We start from the raw sequence: 19604 nt of genomic DNA, 5'->3' as shown, positions 1-19604 counted from the left end.
GAATACATTTTCATGAACAAAATTTTTATTTGAAACAAAAAAAAACTGCTTTTGAAATTCACAAAATCAATAACGACTAATTTCACCTTAACGTAAGACATTGTAACTGTGTTGTTTGTAAGTCTGTACGTAATAGAACAAAACAAATGTTATCTAAGCAAAGAATAAGAGCATAAACATAGAAAATTTACACATGCTTACACTGTCAATAATACACGATTTACCTTTGCGCACAACTATATGAAGCTGAAAAACGAAATATTTTCTCGGGAAGCACAATGTATCCAGCTTTTTACGCGCTATAATGATGGCCGCTATAAATTGTGTTCGTAATATGCGAACAATCTTTTTGACAACTCTGCCATACATCAAATCTGGCACTTTTCTCTTGCAACACTACCGTGCTCTTTCTTTCGTTTACGCCAAAGAAGGAGAGCAAAAATGTGCGAAATGTAAACAAAACTATTGCTTTCCTTCTTTTGCGTAAACGAAAGAAAGAGCAACACTGCCGTACATGAGAAGAGTGCCCAGTTTTGATGGATGCAGAGTTGTCAAAAAGATTGTTCGAATATTACCACCCCATTGGCAGGCAACCATGTTTTCGCTGCCAACATCTCGTGTGTGCGAAAATGAGATAGCATGTCAGCACTGCATTTCACTCAACTGCCAGCAGTCTGATTTGGGCCCGCTGTCAAATTTTGAGCCCAGGACATGCTGTCGCTGACGTTTACTGCCACAGGTCTGCCAGGCAGCCATGTTTTTGCAGTCAACATCTAACCATTTGCGTAAATGAAACAGCATGACACCGCTATACGTTCTGTTCGCTTCACTCTGCAAAGCTGGTATGCTGGCAGATGGGTAGTATTTTCAAATCTTAGCCAGATTTTTGCAAATAATACCGACGCCGGCAGTAGATGTTGGCTACTGTCAAACACATTGGGTAGGGATAGGGTTGCCAGTCCCTTGTTTACTGCAGTTCGATATAGAGATGTCGATGGGGTGAATATTACGAAAACAATTTATAGCGTCCGCCATTATCCAGCTTTTTACGCGCTATAATGGCGGACGCTATAAATTGTGTTCGTAATATGCGAACAATCTTTTTGACAACTCTGCATCCATCAAAACTGGGCACTCTTCTCCTGTACGGCAGTGTTATTACTCTTTCTTTCGTTTACGCAAAAGAAGGAGAGCAATAGTTTTGTTTACATTTCGCACATTTTTGCTTTCCCTCTTTGGCGTAAACGAAAGAAAGAGCATGGTAGTGTTGCAAGAGAAGAGTGCCAGATTTGATTAGAGTGACTATATACAGAGTGGCGCCAAGTCATCCCAAATGTATGCAATGCGGTTTATCCTAGGGTTTTCTTTCTCTTTCCTGCATACGCGTTGGATAGGTTGTCTGCTCGATTGGAATGACACTGACAGATAATTATCATTCCAATTTTGACATTGTCGCCACTCTGTATATAGTCACTCTAGATTTGATGTATGCAGAGTTGTCAAAAAGATTGTTCGCATATTACGAACGCAATTTATAGCGTCCGCCATTATAGCGCGTAAAAAGCTGGATAGCGCGTAAAAAGCTGGATATCCAGCTGTTCGCATATTACGAACACAATTTATAGCGGCCATCATTATAGCGCGTAAAAAGCTGGATAGAGTGGCGACAATGTCAAAATTGAGATGATAATTCTAGATAGAATTAACAAAAGGGCGAATGTCGCAAATGTAAACAAAACGAGTGAGAGTTATTTTTTGCTGGACCAGCATTCGCTATGTGCGCGAAACGGTGCTGCCACCTTCCCAAGTTTGTTCTATTTGTGAAGTCTGTGCACAGGTTTGTTAGTGTGAAAAAGATAGACAAAACTTTGCACCAAATCTTCACAAACTTTCCATATGACAGTTCCATGAGAGTACAAGAGATCGATTTGTGCTTACATAGCGAATAGCAATATCAACCCTCACTCGGTTTGTTTACGCTTGCGACATTCGCCCTTTTGTTAATTCTATCTTCAATTATCTGCCAGTGTCATTCCATTCGCGTTGACGAACGTAAGCTGCTGCCACCTCCAAAAGTTTACTGTAGGGGTGAATAGAGTGACTATATACAGAGTGGTGTATATAGTCACTCTAGGGGTGAAGTGGAATAAGAATTTCTTAAAGAGCGCAAGAGATCGAAACATTTTGGCAGATTTTCACCCACACTTACATACGGGCATTTCTATAAGTGTGCAAGAGATCGTTTAATGCCGTCAACGCGAATCGAGCAGACGACCAATCCAACGCGTATGCAGGAAAGAGAAAGAAAAGAAGCTTTGCTAAAGCACTGCATACTTTTAAGATGACATGTCGCCACTCTGTATATAGTCACTCTAGCAGTAGCGTACGTTCGGTAACGGACGGTAACGAACGGTAGTAAAAGAGATTTCGTAGGCTGCTCGCACTTACGGGAAACCTCGTGCCGAACTGTCAACGTGTGGGTGATGACTGATGACAAAAGCAAAAATACTACCCTCTCTTGTTTTCTCACACAACACCTGAACAATGTCAGCAACACCGTCAACGCGAATAAGCGAAAAGTGACAGATTGTTCGATTAAAACTTACAATTTTTAAAGTTGAGTTTTTACCTTATTAACCACAGCCGTTTTAAATCTTTACTTATAATATGAACGCTGAACCAAATTATAGTGATAAATTGAAACAAACAATCCAGGTGAGATATAAATGATTCAAGTGATGGTTTTAAATAATGAGTCGGTTGTCTATCCAAATAAAATTCAAGATGCGCATAGTCGCATGCGATGCATACGATACGAATACCAGAGGAATGGTGTGGCCTGTCAAACTACGTATACATCACAGAGACCATAGATTATCAGAGACGACAAGGCACTCACAAACCGCAAAATTTTGAATCAAAACAGCAGGGAATACCATCATAAACAAAGGTAACTTTACGTTATGCTTCAAAACTAAGCGGATGTTGAGTGCCGAGAGGCGACAACTGTGTAATCTACAGTCTCTGTAACGTATATACATTGCAATATACACCGATAAAAATAGACACGACGTTACCAAAAGATCTTACAATTTCAATGTGCAAATATTGATAATCTTGTTTCATATGTCAAGCATTCGGGTATCAAAAGCGTTTCCCTTCAATTTAAGGGGGACCCTACTCTGGAAAGTCAGAAAAATCGAATTTTATTTGTTAGCATTTTCGAGACGCTTACACCACAGAACAGACATCCATTCAGGAACAAATTTTTCGGGAATTCTTGGATAAAATTTCAAATTAAAATCAATATGCTAGCGACACCACCACTATAGCACAGACAAACAGACATAACTCTTGGAAGAAAAATCGACAAAAATTATCATACCTCACATTTAGCCTGAAAACTAGCACCATCTATGATCGACATTCCCAAATATCAAATAGTAATATGGGTATCCCACAGAGAACAGACATCCAAGCGAAAGGTCCCCACTTGGATAAAACTTATGTCAAATTAGTTGGGAAACAATAGTGATGATGTCGCTATAGGCGCATAAAATTCTACACTAAACTCACAACAGCTAGCTTCTGGCGCTAGTATAACGCTTACAGTCCATATATACTGGCGCCAGAGGAGCCAAAGGTTGTCAGTGTGCAAATCAAAAGAATCATTTAGTTGGGAAACTATAGTGATGGTGTCGCTAGCATATTAGGTGATTTTAATTTGAAATTTTTCCAAGAATTCCCGAAAAATTTGTTCCTGAATGGATGTCTGTTCTCTGTGGGTATCCCTCGAAGTAGCAAGTATTTTTTATGGGGAATTCCCCTTCTTTTGTCAAAAAACGCCACTTTGACCAAAACGGAGACATTCCCAACTAAGCCCAATTTTGAAATGACGGTTTAATCGGCACGATGAATGGAAAACGAGTGTTATGTCTGTTTGTCTGTGACTATAGTTTCTCAACTAAATGATTCTTTTAATTTGCACACTGACAACCTTTGGCTCCTCTGGCGCTAGTATATATGGGCTAAAAGCGTTATGATAGCGCCAGAAGCTAGCTGTTGTGAGTTTGGTGTAGAGTTTTATGCGCCTTCAGCGACATCATCACTATAGTTTCCCAACTAATTTGACATAAGTTTTATCCAAGTGGGAACCTTTCGCTTGGATATCAGTTCTCTGTGGTTTAGCGTTAAATCTTCGCCAAAATCTTGCAAAATAATGATTAATTTAAAATTCTACTTAGTTTTTGTTATCACAACTACCAGTCATTGGCGCTGCGCGCATTAAAAATCGAGCATCTGTAGCTTCGTACAACGGTGAAAGAGGTAGGTACAGAAAGCACCGTTGTACCACTTTGCTTGCGTGATTCTATCACAGAGAACAGACATCCATTCAGGAACAAACTTTTTGGGAATTCTTTGATAAAATTTCAAATTAAAATCACCTAATATGCTAGCGTCACCACCACTACAGTTTTCCAACTAAATGATTCTTTTGATTTGCACACTGACAACCTTTGGCTCCTCTGGCGCTAGTATATATGGACAATAAGCGTTATGCTTGCGCCAGAAGCTAGCTGTTGTGAGTTTAGTGTAGAATTTTATGCGCCTTCAGCGACATCATCACTATAGTTTCTCAACTAATTTGACAAAAAAAAATTTCCAAGTAGGGACCTTTCGCTTGGATGTCTGTTCTCTGTGATTCTATCGTACCGTGGACCCCCGTTCGTTTGACTGTTTTTAATCTGAAAACTTTTTAATTTAAACCCCGCTGCTTTGCGCGACGTGCAAATTAAAAATGGTTCAAATGTCATTCTCAACATTACATCATTTACTTACGCAAACAATGCACATAAACACGATTTGTTTGTACTTACCTTGCGTGTGTAATTTGTTTCACATTCCGTTTTCCCAACTATTATGAAAGAAATCCGATCGCAGAATGAAAATTCGCTGCTACTGTGTTACCTGACTCACTGCGCATAGCGTTGTATTCGCGGTATCGTGTTGGTTCGAAAGGTTTCGAAAAATATCGCCCTTGTATCGAATATATCGTTGATTTTGATCACTAAAAATAACGTACTTAACCGTTATGTGTTCGACAAAAAAAACACCTTTAAGTGCTCGACAAGGGTACCCGGGTACCCACAAATTGAAACGCTTGTAACTTTGGCAATTTTTGACCGATTCGGACACTTTTACCACCAAAAGATTCAGAAACTTATCCACTTCCAGTGTGGTTATAACAGAGCCGGAAGTGGCTCATCTGGTTCCCGGAAATCCGGCAGTCCAAGGATGTGTTCCGGAATTAAAGCACTTTTTATATTATTGGATGTAATTATAGTAATATGGGTGTCCAAAGTTCTTCCAATTACTCCGAAAGGTCATTCTTCATTGTTTTAAGACAATACAATGATATATCCTTGGAATGGCCATTCTGTGACAAGTTCCCGTGGGACCTCCTGTGGCCATAAAACTGTTTGGTTTGCAACACTGGCAATATGGGTGTCTAAATTCATGAAATTACTCCAGAAGGTCATTTTTGATTATTTTGATTCTATCTGATGATTTTGCCACGGCACGGCCATTCCGGAACATATTCCCGTGGGGCTTCACAGTTGTCCAAAACCAAAAATATGTGCGCATTAGAGTTTTGAGTGGGAAAACTTGATTTTAGGTTTATGGAATCTTTGGGAGAGTTTCTTGAAATTAAAAGTTCTATCGTATGGTGAAATTCAAATTTTGAATAATCCCCCTAAAAGTGAAATAAAATATTTATTTTTCTGCAGCTTCAATATAACACATTGATGAGTTCTGCAAAGTTTTAGAGCATATTATTACAAGAAATTTTGCTGAAGACCGTAACCTTCTATCTCTTCAGCGAAGATAGAAAAGTCCTATTTCTTATATGTGAATCTTCAAAATCAGTTTTTCTATTTTAGCTCTTTTTGTAGTTGTTGTATGATTTTTTCACGTTCTATAAAGTTGTACGTACTATAAATAGTAAAAATAAACAACTTTGCCGAATGTAGTATACCTCTATCTTTGCTTATTTAGGAGCTGTAAAACTTTTGTTATAATAAATACCCTAATTTTGATCCCCAATTACGCGACTATGCGCAGACGAATACAAATGAAACTTCCTGACTTTTTGTAGTTTTTTATTTAGTTTCAGATTCATGTAATGTAATTTGTATCTGTTTGTGCATAGTTGAGTAATTCAGGGTCAGATTTAGGGTATTTATTATAACAAAAGTTTTACAGCTCCTAAATAAGCAAAGATAGAGGTATACTACATTCGGAATAGTTGTTTATTTTTACTATTTGTACAACTTTATAGAACATGAAAAAATCATACAACAACTACAAAAAGAGCTAAAATAGAAAAACTGATTTTGAAGATTCACATATAAGAAATAGGACTTTTCTATCTTCGCTGAAGAGATAGAAGGTTACGGTCTTCAGCAAAATTTCTTGTAATAATATGCTCCAAAACTTTGCAGAACTCATCAATGTGTTATATTGAAGCTGCAGAAAAATAAATATTTTTTTTCACTTTTAGGGGGATTATTCAAAATTTGAATTTCACCATACGATAGAACTTTTAATTTCAAGAAACTCTCCCAAAGGTTCCATAAAGCTAAAATCAAGTTTTCCCACTCAAAACTCTAATGCGCACATATTTTTGGTTTTGGACAACTGTGAAGCCCCACGGGAATATGTTCCGGAATGGCCGTGCCGTGGCAAAATCATCAGATAGAATCAAAATAATGAAAACTGACCTTCTGGAGTAATTTCATGAATTTAGACACCCATATTGCCAGTGTTGCAAACCAAACAGTTTTATGGCCACAGGAGGTCCCACGGGAACTTGTCGCAGAATGGCCATTCCGAGGATATATCATTGTATTGTCTTAAAACAATGAAGAATGACCTGTCGGAGTAATTGGAAGAACTTTGGACACCCATATTACTATAATTACATTCAAAAATATAAAAAGTGCTTTAATTCCGGAACACATCCTCGGACTGCCGGATTTCCGGGAACCAGATGAACCACTTCCGGCTCTGTTATAACCACACTGGAAGTGGATAAGTTCCTGAATCTTTTGGTGGTAAAAGTGTCCGAATCGGTCAAAACTTGCCAAAGTTACAAGCGTTTCAATTTGTGGGTACCCGGGTACCCTTGTCGAGCACTTAAGGGGTAAAAAAATTCGAAGCCCCCCCATTCCACCCCCTTAAGTGCTACATGAAAACTTATTTTATGAAAAGTAGCAATTCAACTAGTTCTTAGATGTCACAGAGTTTCAGTATCCTTGATCAAAGAAAACTTTAGAATTTCGTACTTTGAAAGCTGAAAAGGTACCCGGGTACCCTGTCGAACACATAACGGTTAAACGTTATATTGCAAGTGCTAGTAGTACGCAATAATTGTATTGTGAAACTGAATTGTTATTTATGCAACTTTTTGCAAGTTAAATGCAATAACAAAAGCACAACTTATAAAAAATCGGTTGTTATCGATATTAGCTGCATATGCGTTATAAACGAATAAAACGCATGGTGACGTTTTATTTCAATAACACACATATTCGCAGTGAGTCAGGTAAAACAGTAGCAACTGCAAACAAATCAAACCACCAAAACAATAACAAAGAGTGGGGCGACCAGTTCACACAAGTTTCTGCATATTTAGGGTTACCAGTTGTTCAAATTAAAAATTAACCCCGTTAGTTTCCATGAGTAATCGTTCAAACGAACGGGGGTCCACGCAGGGATACCAGACTTGCAGATTTGTCTGCAAATTCCAGATTTTTGGATCGGTCTTGCAGATCGTTATAAATTCACAGATAGTTACAGTTTTTATTGTTTTGGTGCAGATTTTTGTTCGAAGCTCTTTAAACTTTCACAGATTTCCTAAAAAAGTGTGCAGATTTTCGCAGATTATTTTCAAACCAGAAAATTCGAGTAGCCGGAAAACTGCTCGATTTTTTCGGTTTTCGAGCAGTTCCAGACATTTTTTTTAGAAAATATGGCATCTCTATGTCCCGGGTACACGGTGACCAGAGATGCCATATTTTCTAAAAAAAATGTCTGCAACTGCTCGAAAACCAAACAAATCGAGCAGTTTTTCGGCTACTCGAATTTTCTGGTTTAAAAATAATCTGCGAAAATCTGCACACTTTTTTAGGAAGTCTGTGAAAGTTTAAAGAGTTTCGAACAAAAATCTGCACCAAAACAATAAAAGTCAGAAAAACTGAAAATTTATAATGATCTGCAAGACCGTTCCAAAAATCTGGAATTTGCACACAAATCTGCAAGTCTGGTATCCCTGACGGTGACAGGTACAGCGCTGGTACAATTGTACGTCTGTCTCTGGTATACCCATGGCTTTACCATTGAATATGATTCATGTGTTATTCCTATGAAACTGTAGTGATTAGCGCTTGGATTAGCACCAGGAGAATATCTGTTAATCTGCACATTGAATGCACGTGTATAGTTTTTTCGGTGTTCCAATGCATTGGTTTCGGTTCTTGTATTGGCCTTGCCAGCGTTGAAAAAGATTTCGTAGGCTGCTCGCACTTACAGGAAATCTCGTGCCGAACTGTCAACGCGTGAGTGTTGACAAAAGCAAAAATACTTCCCTTTCTTTTTTTCTCACGCAAAACCCTGAACAATATCAGCAACGCTGGCAAGGCCAATACTGCATTTTGCACCTTACTGGACACCGCAGTCACGGAGACAGAGTGCGACTGGCACAAAAAGTGCGGCAATGCGAATGCTGTGAGTAAGAAAGAGAAAGACTAACGACTGCAATGTTGCTGTTTTGTTTTGTAATATATTGCGATTATTATATAAAACTGTTTTTTCGTCGGTTTAGTCACAGAGAACAGACATCCATTCAGGAACAAATTTTTCGGGAATTCTTGGATAAAATTTCAAATTAAAATCACCTAATATGCTAGCGTCACCACCACTATAGTTTCCCAACTAAATGATTCTTTTGATTTGCACACTGACAACCTTTGGCTCCTCTGGCGCTACTGTTTTACCTGACTCACTGCGAATATGCGTGTTATTGAAATAAAACGTCATCATGTGTTTTATTCGTTTATAACGCATATGCAGCTAATATCGATAACAACCGATTTTTTATAAGTTGTGCTTTTGTTATTGCATTTAACTTGCAAAAAGTTGCATAAATAACAATTCAGTTTCACAATACAATTATTGCGTACTACTAGCACTTGCAATATAACGTTTAAGTACGTTATTTTTAGTGATCAAAATCAACGATATTTTCGATACAAGGGCGATATTTTTCGAAACCTTTCGAACCAACACGATACCGCGAATACAACGCTATGCGCAGTGAGTCAGGTAACACAGTAGTATATATGGACTAAAAGCGTTATGCTAGCGCCAGAAGCTAGCTGTTGTGAGTTTAGTGTAGAATTTTATGCGCCTTCACACTTAATTTTGATTTTTCCTCTTGGTAAAATTTCAGGCCGAATTCAACGGTAAAAATTATTTTTAACGATATCTTGTTAAAAAATAACATTTTACATCATCTCGGCAATTTGGTTTCACGTACTTCAGTAATTATTTTCAAAATGCCGATAATCGTTAATAAAATGTGGCGAATATTGCGGTTTACTTTATTTTACCGGAATCAGCAATATCAAATACCATTTTTCGGTAAAACAGCATCTTGCTTTGCCATAAAGCGGCAAATGCATGGGATATTTTTTTGTTCCACCAATTTTTTGGCGGCAACATGACAGCGATGTCAAACGTTTTTGAAGTAGGACCACTTCTTTGATTTCTATATTGGGGTGCACTTTACTGCCCATAAATGCATAACAGTCCCATCTGACTTTTCACCACTTTTGAGATAAACCTGGAAATCATCTTTAAATTAACTGTTCTTTCAATATTTCAAACAAAAAAGTTATGTTTGTTCCCAACATGTTGAAAAAAATATCAAACTTTGTCAGTCCCATATTACAAATAAACGCATAACAGTCACAGTAGTGAAAATATATCAATAAGTATCTGTTTTTTGGAAATGCCTGGACCGATTCGACTGCAGCAACTACTAAACGGAAGATTTTATGGCCTAGAAGAACACTATTGAGGAGAATTTGGATCGGATGTACGATTCCGAAGTTACAGTGGGAACAAGTTACGGAATATATGGGACTTGAACATAGAAGCACCTTGAATTACAACAAACCCATCATGTGACATCTATAAATACACGGCAAATCTAGACTATTGATAGTCGTATAAAGTGTTCAAGACGACATTGGCCACATCTAAACATGTCCGTGAATGTTCCAGATACCTCTACGGGGATCAGTTTCTGAATTTAACTATTTAACTATATAGTGTCCAGGATCACATTGGTCATACTCGGACACGTTATGGGACCTCACTGTAAACTCAAGATAACAAATTACAATAAAAAGGAGAAAATGCTAGGAAGAGATTTGAGTCTAAAAGGACATTTTGAACAATTGAATTGAACGAGCACGTGAATTATCAAAACAACACGTGGTCTTGAAAGTACTGCCGAGCCACCGACAACGCAAGGATCAAGGCATGCTGTGGCTGTGACCTGTGACTGTTATGCGTTTATTCTTGCTTATTCAAGCACAAATAAACGCATATCAGTAACTTCGGCAGTTTTTCTAAATTTTGGAACAAATTTTAGGTCACTTGTGAACCAATTGCTTGTAAAAGTATTCTGTTATGTACATTCAAGTGATTTTATGACGATTTGGACGATTTGTTTCCAAAATCGATTCAATATTAAAGAAAAATTGTCGTGGCTTCAACAGCGTTTTTCGTAGTTGCACGTTTTTGCATATGTGACTGTCTTCCATTTATGGGCAGTTTAGAAAAACTAAAAGGGAACATGTAACGAAAAGTGGTTATGGTTTGCACGCCTATAACTCAGTCATCCGTCAACAGATTCTAGAGATATTGGTATCAATCGATTGGAAATTTTTCAAAAAATCCATAACAATACAATAGATTCCATGTTTCCCAAACAGACGTTTAATAATTGAGAAAATATTAGACTATATTCATTATTTTATTAATTTCATGTTTTTGCCTTCCCACGCCAATGCTTCCCTAGCACAGATGACAGAAATATATACGAGATGAGCTATGGGTTAAGCTGACCTTTGATTGTGTTTAATTTACGCTCTATAGAATCCGCTCGAAAATTGTTGAGCTTCAGTGAGTGTTGCTTGCTCGGAATAAGGCATCGAAGACATTCAAATTCACCAAGCAAGACGCCAACAATCCGAAGAAGCCACCGACTCGCCCGCCAGCGAACGATATGGTTTTTGCTGCTATCAATACCCAGTAAAATCAATGGATCCTCGCTGCAAGCCGTTAGAAGTAAATCGTCGCTAGCCACAATTGTGACGTTACAAGGTTGGACACATTCGTGAAAAAGGTTTTGAAATTAGCTGTCGAAAAGCTGGTCCAAACAAAAAGAACAGGCGCTTCCGATTTGTTCAAAGTTGATAAAACGGACGAAAACAATATCTTTGCTAACTGCTGCAAAGGCGGCTCCGATTAAAGCTGTACTACTGGAGTAAATATGCGGGTGCCCCCGAACAAAAATCTACTAAGCCAATGAAAACCGTAGCAAAGGCACCAAAAGCCCCAGTCAAAGGAAGTCGTTTCAGCGGAGAAGGTGCCCGAAAAAAACTGTTGCCTAGATGTAAATTTCCTTGATTTGCATTACTAATATCTGGTAGAAAACAATCAGTTCTTTTAAGAACTACTGAATAAAAAGTATACGAAGCAGTTAAATTGATTTTTCTCACATTTTAAAGTGATGTTAGCAGTTTAGTATGAGCGTTCGAAGTATGAGCCCGTCAGAAATTACATGTTTAAACTGTATTAAGACAAACACAACTGTGAGTGCACGTCTGCCATGCTCGTTGCCGTGCCATCCCTGTGTTCAAACAATGTACGGAGTACGGTTTCGTTGTACCGCCTTTCTTTCGTGTCTATGATTCTCTGCCCTACGTTGATCCGCCTTTGTTACAACTTGCTGCCATTTGCTCTGGTATATAATCAGAAGTAAGTCGGCGAACGGCATCATTTTTGCATTGGCATTGGTATGGTGCACAAGCAGAACAGACAGCAGAGAGTTGCGATTTCCCTCACTGGACTCGGCAAACTGGTAAAACGCAGCGCAGCGGCAGCAGCAGTAGCGGATCATTGTTTGGTGTAGAGTGCGCTGAACGTGTTGGTACTGGAGCATCGATCTATTATCAGCTATATTAGAATATTTGGTTGCGGGAGCGGAAGAGCTTGAATCAATGGAAAATGCTCTGTCCGGTAACCATTGTCACCATTGCCCTGGGAGGTGTTGTTTCAAACATTCAAGCCATTCTGCTGGCCGGATTTTCGTCCTTTTTAGGACGAACGAATTTGTTTATGAAGAGATGAAAATTTTCTGCATACTAAATTTCTTTACTTAAATTTCCAAATGTCGCTGATTCTTTAAATCATGAAGAATTTCTTCTGATTTGATCTATAAAACGATAAATATGTGGTGACTCACCATGCGGTCTTCTAACTCATGACGTTGCTTTAATCTTATTTTTGCCTTCCCATGCCAATGCTTCCCTAACACGGATGACAGAAATATATAGGAGAAGAGCTGTGGATTAAATTCCCTTTGAATCAAAGTTTGACTGTATTTAATTTACGCTCTATAGAATCCGCTCGAAAATCGTTGAGCTTCAGCTGTTGCTACTTCCCCGGAATAAGGCAACGAAGACATCCAAATTCACTAAGCGAGACGCGGATCTTCGTTGCAAGCGGTCTAGAATCGCCGCCAGCTACAATTGTGACGTTTCAAAGTTGGACACATTCGTGAAAAAGGCTTTGAAGTTAGTTTTCAACAAGAGAAAGCTGGTCCAAACAAAGAACTGGCGCTTCCGGTTCGTTCGCCTACCAAACTTGCTAGCGAGAAGCAAGATTACTAAGTCAATAAAGACCATAGCAAAGGCTTCGAAAACTCCAAAGCCAAAAGAAGTTTTAACGGAGAATGCGGTCCGAAAAAAGCTGCTGCCAAGCAGTAAATTTCTTCGATTTGTATTATTAACAGCTGGTAGAAAACAATCAGTTCTTTTAAGAACTACTGGATAAGTATATGAAGCAGTTGAATTGATTTTGTGAACGGCATCATTTTCGCGTTGTTTGGGTTACAAATAATAATGAGAGTTACGACTTTATCTCCCTGTCCGGATCCGGACGCGGCAAAGGTGGTAAAACTCGGCAGCAGCCGATTATTGTTTGGTGTGGAGTGGAAATTACGCCGACCGTGTTGGATTCGAAACATCGATCGATTATTGTCAATTGCAAGGAAAATTGTCCAATCAATAAGTGCGCAATCGCTCATAAATGTACTATTTTAGCTTAAATCGTTTCGGTCTCTTCGGCGCACTTATTGCTTGGAAGATAACGAAAAAGTGCGCCGAAGATCGAAACGATTTAATGCAAAATAGCACTTTATGAGCGATATCGCACTTTGGATGGTACAATTTTACTTGCAATTGACAATAAGCTGCTATAATAGAACATTAAATATGCTAGAAAACCCAAAGTTTGGTCGCGGAAGCAAAGGGTTTAAATTGGTGGGAATAGTGATGTCCGAAATTTTCAATTATTCGATTACCGATTAATCGGTGAGCCTTGTCTGCACTAATCGATTAATTCAACTATTCGTGCTAGAGAGCTTTCTGACAGCTCAAGCACCCACACTAGCGAACACGAAATACGCGTGTATATACATGATGTTTACCTCATTTTGGGGAACAGCTGATGCTGGAGGAACAAACCGAAAAATAGCGATTACTAGTTGTGTTTCTCCGTTTGCCACACTGCAGAGCACATATTTCGGTCAAATTTTTCATCCTGTTCCAAATTCAAGCACATATTTTGAAAATTTGCTGGTATTTAAGCCAGCGGAAGACGAAACTCATTCTGTACCTTGGTGACAAAGGAATGCATCTCTTTTGTTTACTGTTGTTGTTTGCCTCATTTTCAAGCACCAATACACACATAACTGGAAAGGTCTAGTGGTCTTCGATTAGAAATATTCGCATATTTCTTTGCATAATTCGATTAATCGAACGATTATGAACGATTACCGAGCATTATTCGGGGATTATACGTACTGATTGAACTATTTGATTAATTCAACTACTCGTGCTGGCATTATTCGATTAAAAATTATTCGAATATTCCTTGTGGATTAGTTGAATTAATCGAACGATTAACGGACATCACTAAGCCCATCTGAAGGACGAAAGTTGACAATGGACACTACGAGTCAGAAATTTGAGAATTAGAGATTAATGAACGGACCTTTTCAGGTCCGCCATATAAATTAGCTGAAGAGTTGAAATTATGAATTTCTCACATGTAAGAACACAATTCTTTAATGCGCAACTTGAGCATCTATATATGAAATTCATACAAAAATCACCGGCTTTAGCATTGGGAGACGAATTGCGCTACATTCGTAGTCCTACTTCAAGCCTGCGCCCGTGCCACTAGGCATGGACCCTTATACTTTTTTCGTTCGTCACTTCGTCAGCCAGCGCATTTCAATATTTTTGTTTGGCATTTCGCTAGCGATTTCGTTTTCGTCGTGTGAAGGTGCGTAAGAAATTTGGAAGTATATTAATTTTTTTGTACTTATTGTAATAGACTTTTTTCAGAATATTTGAAAACCAGCACCGTGTGAATCTGATCTATTTCCATTACCGTGCGAATCTGATCTTTCCTGTCTGCGGGAGGCCGCTCACAATATGGTTGTCTTAACACCGCCCGAAATTGTGATCAACTATAAGATTTCACCCCACCCTAATATGTGCCTGTTCCGGCACGCATTCGAATCGGGCGCAACGCAGCACGAACTGTACTCGACGGTGGCTCAACCGTTGATTGAAGCGCTGATCCGTATGAAGTCTTCACCTATGGAGTAACAGGCAATGGGAAAACGTATACCATGACCGGGGTTATTCAGTACCGCGGCATAATGCCGCGCTGTTTCGATACCCTGCTTCGTACCATCTCGGATATTTGGGCGAAAAAGTTCGTTTTCAAGCCGGTCCGGTTGAAAGGGTTCGACATGCTGTCGGAAACGGATGCCATGCGGCAGGCCGAGCTGCACTCGCAAATGAATCGAATGAAGCGAGAGGACACCGATCCGGAGCTGGCGTCGAAGACATCGGTCGCATCGTTCGAGGTTAGCGGCTAAGCGATAATATTTATTCCGTTATTATTACATGCGTTGAGGTTTTTTGCTATTTTCAAAAAAGTGGTTTTAGTTTTTTCCGAATATCGGCAGTAAATAATACTGATCATTCAGCAAAATTAACTGACAAAATCGGCAAACTCAATTTAAAAATACAACGGATCTCGGTAAAAAGCTACCGAGTGTGTCGGCATGTTTTACCAGATCTCGTCAAAAAACTACCGAACGCGTAGGTAAAGTTTGCCAGATCTCGTTGAAAAACTACCGAATGAGTCAGCATATTTTGCCGAAGTTCTCAGTATATTTTGACAATTCGATATCATTTGCGTTTACCGAGTGATCAGTAAACGTAACTTTTGCCGAGAAGGTTACCGAGAGCTCAGCTGTTGAATTCTCGGCATTTTTTTTGCCGATTTCGGCGAAAAAAATTAAGTGTGTTCAGCGACATCATCGCTATAGGTTCCAAACTAATTTGACATAAGTTTTATCCAAGTGGGGACCTTTCACTTAGATGTCTGTTCTCTGTGGTTTAGTTGTGCGCCTAACAGTTGCGCGCAGCTCTGTTCTGGTTGCTCGCAACCGCTGTAAAATCAGTGATCTGTGAAGAAGAAGAACTTTCCGTAGAAGAGCTGTTTATTAGAAGTGTTTTGGACGATGATGATAGGGCTGAAGAAGCATGCTACGAGGAAGTGCAGATCAAAAAAAAAAGTATTGTTCAAGCTTGACAGTGGTGCAGCTTGTAATGTGATACCGTTTAACGTGATCAGTAAATTGGGGGTAGAATTGTATCCGTCCAAGACAACGGTTGGTTTCATATAGCAGCCATAGAGTAAACGTGGTCGGCGACGTACAATTAGGGTAACCAACCTATTTTGGACCCCATCAGCAGCTGTACATAATTTGGACACTTGCATTTGATTTTGCTGTAAGTGTCCAAATTATGTACAGCTGCTGAGGGGGTCCAAAATACGTTGGTTACCCTACCTATGGTAGTAAAAGGAAAGGCGGAAAAAGCGGTTTTCAAAGTAGTGGAAGGGGATGTTGCTCCAATTATCGGAAGAAAAACAAGTGTTCGCCTTAATCTGATCGCAAGGGTGGATCAATTGAGTATGGAACAGTCATTGTTTCAGGGTCTTGGCCGTGTTAAGGGATTCGTGTATGATATCGATTTAGTAGAAACCCCGATTTTTGTCACAGTTCCCGCACGAAGAATTCCTCTCTCATTACGACAAGCCGTTAAGAACGAGCTGGATTCGATGGAAGAAATGGGAGTAATAAAGCCTATTAGCGATCCAACACCGGTAACAAATGCACTTGTCATTGTCAGACAAAAAGGTAAGTTGCGCATATGTATCGACCCGTCTCAAGTGAACCGAAACTAGAAATACTCACAGTAAAAGATACGAAGAAACTAAAGCCAACGATTTGGCATCAGTGTACAAAAACTGCCAGCACTTGCTGCGGAGCAAAATGCTGTAGGAGTGAGACTTGATTGTTTTCAACATGATCCGCTTCTGTTTGGTTTACATCAATTTTACACAATAGAGCGATATATCTTTCAACTTAATCAGTGTAAAATGCATTGCAAAGCGTTATACACACTGTGTTCAAGTATAATATTCAAGGTGCGTGACAATAGCTTAAGTAGATTTCAATACTTGTTAATCAAACATTTAAGCAAACAGTATGCGTGTTCGATTGGCTCCCTTTTGACAACTCTCGCTGCTCGATTGGCTCCCAAGATGGCTGCTTCCGCGTATCTCTCACCTCTGAGTATTTCTAACCGAAACCTCCTCCGTCGCATGCATCCCCTATCGACAATTGAAGAAATATCCGCGCGTATCTGCAATTCAAACATTTTCACAATACTAGATATGAAGAAAGACTTCTGGCAAATACCGGTATCAGAAAGAACAATGCAATATCTAGCGTTTTCCACACCGTGGGGTCGTTATACTTGTAAAAGGCTTCCCTTTGGATTAGCATCAGCTCCGGAAGTCTTCCAAAAGATAATGAACACATTATTAGCAGGCCTAGAGGGTGTTGAAAGTTCTATGGATGACATACTCATTCATGCTGAAACTGAGGAAAAATTAAGGAAGTTGACAAGCACTGTTTTGAGAAAAATTGAAGCCGCTGGTCTAAAATTGAATAAGGAAAAATGTATTTTCACGCAAAAGTCAGTTAAATTTTTGGGACACATAGTAACGCAAGACGGTCTACAGGCGGATCCAGAAAAACTAAAGGCAATCCAGCAACTCAAACGACCAACTAACAGATTGGAACGGTGAATTACGTGGGCAAGTTCATTGAAAATCTCTCTGCTGTCACTGAGCCCTTGAGAAGACTGTTAATCAAAAACGTTGAGTGGTTCTGGGATAGCGAGCAAGAGGATGCATTTTCAAAAATAAAGAGTCTAATGACCTCCCCTCCTGTGTTGAGTTTTTACGATGTAAATGAGCCGGTAACTCTGTCCGTAGATGCAAGTTCCAAGGCATTTGGTGCGGTATTATTACAGAAAGAAAAGCCGGTAGCATACGCGTCAAAATCCCTAACGTCAGCTCAGGAGAATTATCCTCAAATCGAGAAAGAAGCCGCAGCAATTCGTTTTGATTGCAACAAGTTCCATGAATACATCTATGGCAAGCAACTGATAATAGAAACTGACCACAAACCGCTTAGAGTTGATCTATAAAAAGTCGTTAGACAGAGCTCCTCTCCGCCTGAAGAGAATTCTGTTAGATATAAGTCAATACGGTCCAAAGAGTCACTACAAAAAAGGGAAGGAAATTCCACTAGCGGACATTCTTAGCAGGGATGTCGTCAACCAGGACATTAAAGAGAAAACAGACGAATTGGAGGTTCATGTCGTACTTCAGATGTCGAAATCTGCTAGACTCGAATTAGAGGAAGAAGGTGCTAAAGATCCGGAAATTCAACAACTCACAAGGGTCGTTAAGTTGGGGTGGCCGGAGGATAGAAAAAAGCTACCCGTGGAACTACGTCCATATTAGAAATATCGGGACGAATTGGCATGTTATGAAGGTCCTGTATTCAAATCACATCAAATCATCATTCCAAGGAACCTGAGATGAAAGATGCTAACGATCATTCATTCAGGTTGTATAAACAGAGCGAAGCAACAACTATTCTGGGTAGGAATGAACACTGAAATAAAGCAATTGGTGAAAGTTTGTTCTGTTTGTGCAAGACATCAAGACTCGAATCAGAAAAATATCATCATTAACAACGAAATACCAACTTTACCGTTTGAAATTGTCGGATCTGATCTCTTTCACTTTCTTGGGGAGGACTACATTTTAATCGTGGACAGCTATTCAGGATGTTTTGACTTTGAACGACTCAAAGAAACTTCGAGTAGATCGGTGATTAAAGTTCTGAAACGATGGTTCGCTTGTCATGGAATTCCCCGAATACTTTATAGTGATAATGGTCCACAGTATTCCTCAAGAGAATTTGTCAATTTCAGCAAACAATGGTCTTTTGATCATGTCACCTCTAGTCCCCACTTTCCAAGAAGCAATGACTTATCAGAAAGATTTGTTCAAACTGCGAAAAAGCTGCTAAAAAAGTGTTCGGAAAACAATACAGACGTCAACCTAACTCTACTGCTATTCCGAAACACGCCAAGGAATAACGAGTTGGCGTCGTCAAGCCAACGTTTAATGAGACGTCGATTAAGGACACCCCTGCCAAGCACGCAAAATTGCTTAAAACCAGCTCTGATCGACAGGGTACCGGAAAGCCTAGAAGCCAAACGACTACTACAAAAGCAATACGCAGACAGAGGAGGTGTGGAAGCTCCAGAGTTCACTGAGACGCAGCGGGTTATGGTACAAAACGTTAGATCACGAATTTGGGAACCAGCACATATCGAACAGAAGCTTGAGCAACCAAGGTCTTATTTAGTGAAACTTGTAGATGGTCAAGTCGTCCGTAGAAACGCCCGGGACATTAAAGAAACACAGTCGTCGCCGTTACCATCGATGACCACAGAGACAACACCGTATGGTAGTTCGATCTTCCAGTTGGAAACTACTGCTGCAGAGCGCTCGCCAGATGAATTGAATCACGACAACCCAGCTTCAACAAATACAGAAGAACGGCAGAATGAACGGCAAGTCGAAACGCGGACCAGAAGCGGTAGACTGGTTCGTTCAAACAGAAACAACGATTTCGAATATTATTAATAAGACTTTGAAAAGGAAGATGTAACATATAGCAGTTTATAAAGTGTAGCCCCCCGTCAAATATTACTGAACAGTCACTCACACACATA

At 39.4% G+C, this 19604-nt stretch overlaps 1 protein-coding gene across 3 annotated transcripts in view; it reads left to right on the top strand.

Moving 5' to 3' along the window:
• The first annotated feature begins 2569 nt into the window (after nt 1–2569).
• Nucleotides 2570–19604, top strand: part of LOC128741563 (FAD synthase-like) — a 53972-nt gene continuing 36937 nt past the window's right edge. For all 3 annotated transcript variants that reach the window (XM_053837478.1, XM_053837479.1, XM_053837480.1), the window contains exon 1: nt 2570–2715. In XM_053837478.1, the coding sequence (XP_053693453.1) occupies nt 2668–2715 (48 nt within the window). In that variant the 5' untranslated portion in view covers nt 2570–2667. The remainder of the gene's footprint in view (nt 2716–19604) is intronic.

The sequence above is a fragment of the Sabethes cyaneus genome, chromosome 3, assembly GCF_943734655.1.
Source record: "Sabethes cyaneus chromosome 3, idSabCyanKW18_F2, whole genome shotgun sequence".
Classification (NCBI taxonomy): domain Eukaryota; kingdom Metazoa; phylum Arthropoda; class Insecta; order Diptera; family Culicidae; genus Sabethes; species Sabethes cyaneus.
The sequence above is the reverse complement of the archived record's forward strand: the minus strand, read 5'-3'. Positions and strand labels throughout refer to the sequence as shown.